This window comes from Pterocles gutturalis, unplaced genomic scaffold (assembly GCF_000699245.1).
Source record: "Pterocles gutturalis isolate BGI_N339 unplaced genomic scaffold, ASM69924v1 scaffold27326, whole genome shotgun sequence".
Lineage (NCBI taxonomy): Eukaryota > Metazoa > Chordata > Aves > Pterocliformes > Pteroclidae > Pterocles > Pterocles gutturalis.
In genome coordinates, this window is record NW_010106252.1 from 1 (window position 1) to 2426 (window position 2426).

At 59.6% G+C, this 2426-nt stretch overlaps 1 protein-coding gene across 1 annotated transcript; it reads right to left on the minus strand.

Moving 5' to 3' along the window:
- Positions 1 to 3: 3 nt before the first annotated feature.
- On the minus strand, positions 4 to 2418 carry INTS5 (integrator complex subunit 5; the record flags this gene model as incomplete). Its single annotated transcript, XM_010087734.1, has 1 exon — positions 4 to 2418. A coding segment is annotated over one exon (2415 nt), but the record flags the coding sequence as incomplete, so codon positions are not given.
- Positions 2419 to 2426: the final 8 nt, after the last annotated feature.

The window sequence follows — 2426 nt, forward strand, 5'->3', positions numbered from 1 at the left end:
GACGAGGGCGCAGGAAGCCTGGAGCTGCCACGGCGCCGCCGGCGTTTCCGCGTCCCGACACGATTCCCAAAACGCCAAAAGACCGGCCAGGAGCCCGCGGAGAAGAACGGAACAGTAGCAGAGCGCAGGTCGACCGGCGGCGACGAGACGTAAGAGGGGAAAAAGCAAAGGGTGTTGACGAAACCGTCGGCAAATTTTTAAATCCCGCTCCACCGTCCCGCGGGATTGTTCCTCCGGAGGCCAAATTAATTCCCCGCCGGCGGCTTCCGGGCAACTTTCCACCACGGCGGCCGCCACGGCTTTGGCGGCTTCGGGATTGATGGAAGGGAGGGAGAAAGGAGAAAATGAGGATTCAGACGAACGGTGGAGGCAACAACGGAGTAAAACACCGAGAAAAATCTGAATATTATTCGCCAGTTCTTCCGGAGCGCCATCGGAGGCTCCCGGCGGAGTTTTTAACCCGTGTCCGATCACCCCGGCGTGAAAAACGGACCAAACGCCGCCGGAGAAGTTGACGGCGGCGGTGAAGCGGCGGTTGATCTCCAATAAGGAAATGTCGTTGGTGTTTCCATCCCAAGCGGTGTTTTCTTGGGGATTTTTTTCCGGCGCGGCGCCGAAAAGTCGAGCGTTGGCGCCGCGTAAAGCTCCTTCCACCAGCTGCTGGACCAGAGCTTTGGCGGGGGCGGCGGCGGAGACGGCGCTGAGACGGGCGAGGAGCCGCGTGGCGTAGGAAAGATCGGCGGGACGGTTGGTTTTATGGCGTAAAACGGTAAAAAAATAAGCGACGGCCGCGCGGGTGACGGCAAGGAGCTGCGCCGGCGGCACAGAACGGGGGAAAGGACAGACGGAGAGGAGCCAAGACGCGGCTTCGGCGACGTCGGCGCGACGGTGGAGGAGGAGTTGAGCGAAATCGTGGAGGAATCGGCCCAAAACGACGCCGAGCTGCGGTCCCATCGCCGCCGCGCCGGCATCTCCGCTTTCCCCTTGGAGAACCGAAGCGAAATTTCGAAGGAGTTGAACGATTTGCGGTTCCGGCAAACGAGCGGCGTGGATTTGGGCGACGCAGGTGGCGACGGTAGCGGGGAGAAGGTCGGAGAGGGATGAGCTGAGGACGGCGTGGAGCTGCGTGGCCAAAGCCAACTCTTCTTGAGTTTTTGCCAACGTCAAGAGGAAAGCGAGGGCGTCGGTGGCGCAATTCGGCGCCGAATAAACCGCCAAGAGCGCCAAGAGCTGGTGCTGCCAGAGGAAACGTTTTCGTTCCAAGCGTAGAGTCTCCACGCAAAGATCCCGGACGTGGGGTTTTAAAGCGTCTAAAAAGGGGACGGGACGCGGCGCGGCGTCGCCGGGAGAGGAGCCGGCGCGGTTGTGAACTAATTTTTGTAAATGAAGGAGGAGGAGTTGAACGATGCGGTCGCAGGATTCGCGGACGCCGTCGTGGAGCGTGGAGCCCGGCGGGGTGATGACGGAGGCGGGCATGGCGGTGTTGAGGAGGAACTGGAAGATGCGATAAGCGCCGGAGGAGGTTTGGCAAAGGAGGTGAACGACGACGCCGACGGTGTTGTCTAATTCCTCGCGGGGAAACGCGGAGAAATGTTGTTGGAGTTGATTGAGGACGGGAGGTTTGAGGGAATCGACTAATTCGGCCGAAACGGTACCGAGGAGCGGTGGGGACATGACGGCGAGTTGGAGGAGGAAAGGCACGGCGGCTTTTTGGTGTTGGTCCCTCGTTGGGTTTAAACTCTCGTGAAACATCCTCAAAAGTTCTTGTTTGATGCTCCCGGAATGACGAGCGGCTAAATGGCCCAAAATCCCCACGACGGAAGCGATTTTCGGGACGCGTTTATCGGAGGCGAGAGGGCAAAGGAAATCCCCCGGCGTAGCGCCGTGAGAAGAAAAATCTTTCAACCCGCAGGAAAGGACGCGGTTGATGATGGTGTTGGGGAAAGAAGAACCGATGTGAGCCACCACCCAGTCGAAATGCGGCGAGTGTTGAAGCGAAGTATCGAGCAAAGCGTCGACGCAAGCGTCGGGGCAACCTCCGATCATAGCGCCGAGGCACTGGGTGTAAATTTCCATCAGGGTCCGCGTGGCCGCGCAGCTCATCCAAAGCTGGAGGAGCTCGTTGAGGTTGGAAGCGTGCGGGACGCCGTGGCGTCCGGCGTATTTGCTGCTTAATTGCCCCATTAAATCGATCGACCATGCCGAGACGACGGGAGCCCAGGCTTTGGGGTTGGAACGGAGGAATTCGGTTAAAACCCGTTGGATTTCTTGTACCACGTCTTCTAAATTCCCTAAATTCCCCGCTGAAGGTGTTGGAGGGGCGGAGGAAGCGGCGTTTTCGCGCTGGAGGAGGTGGGAGCAGACTTGGTCGTCGAAAATGAGACGGAGGTGATCGAGGGCGGCGTGGCGGGCGGCGGGGAGGCTGC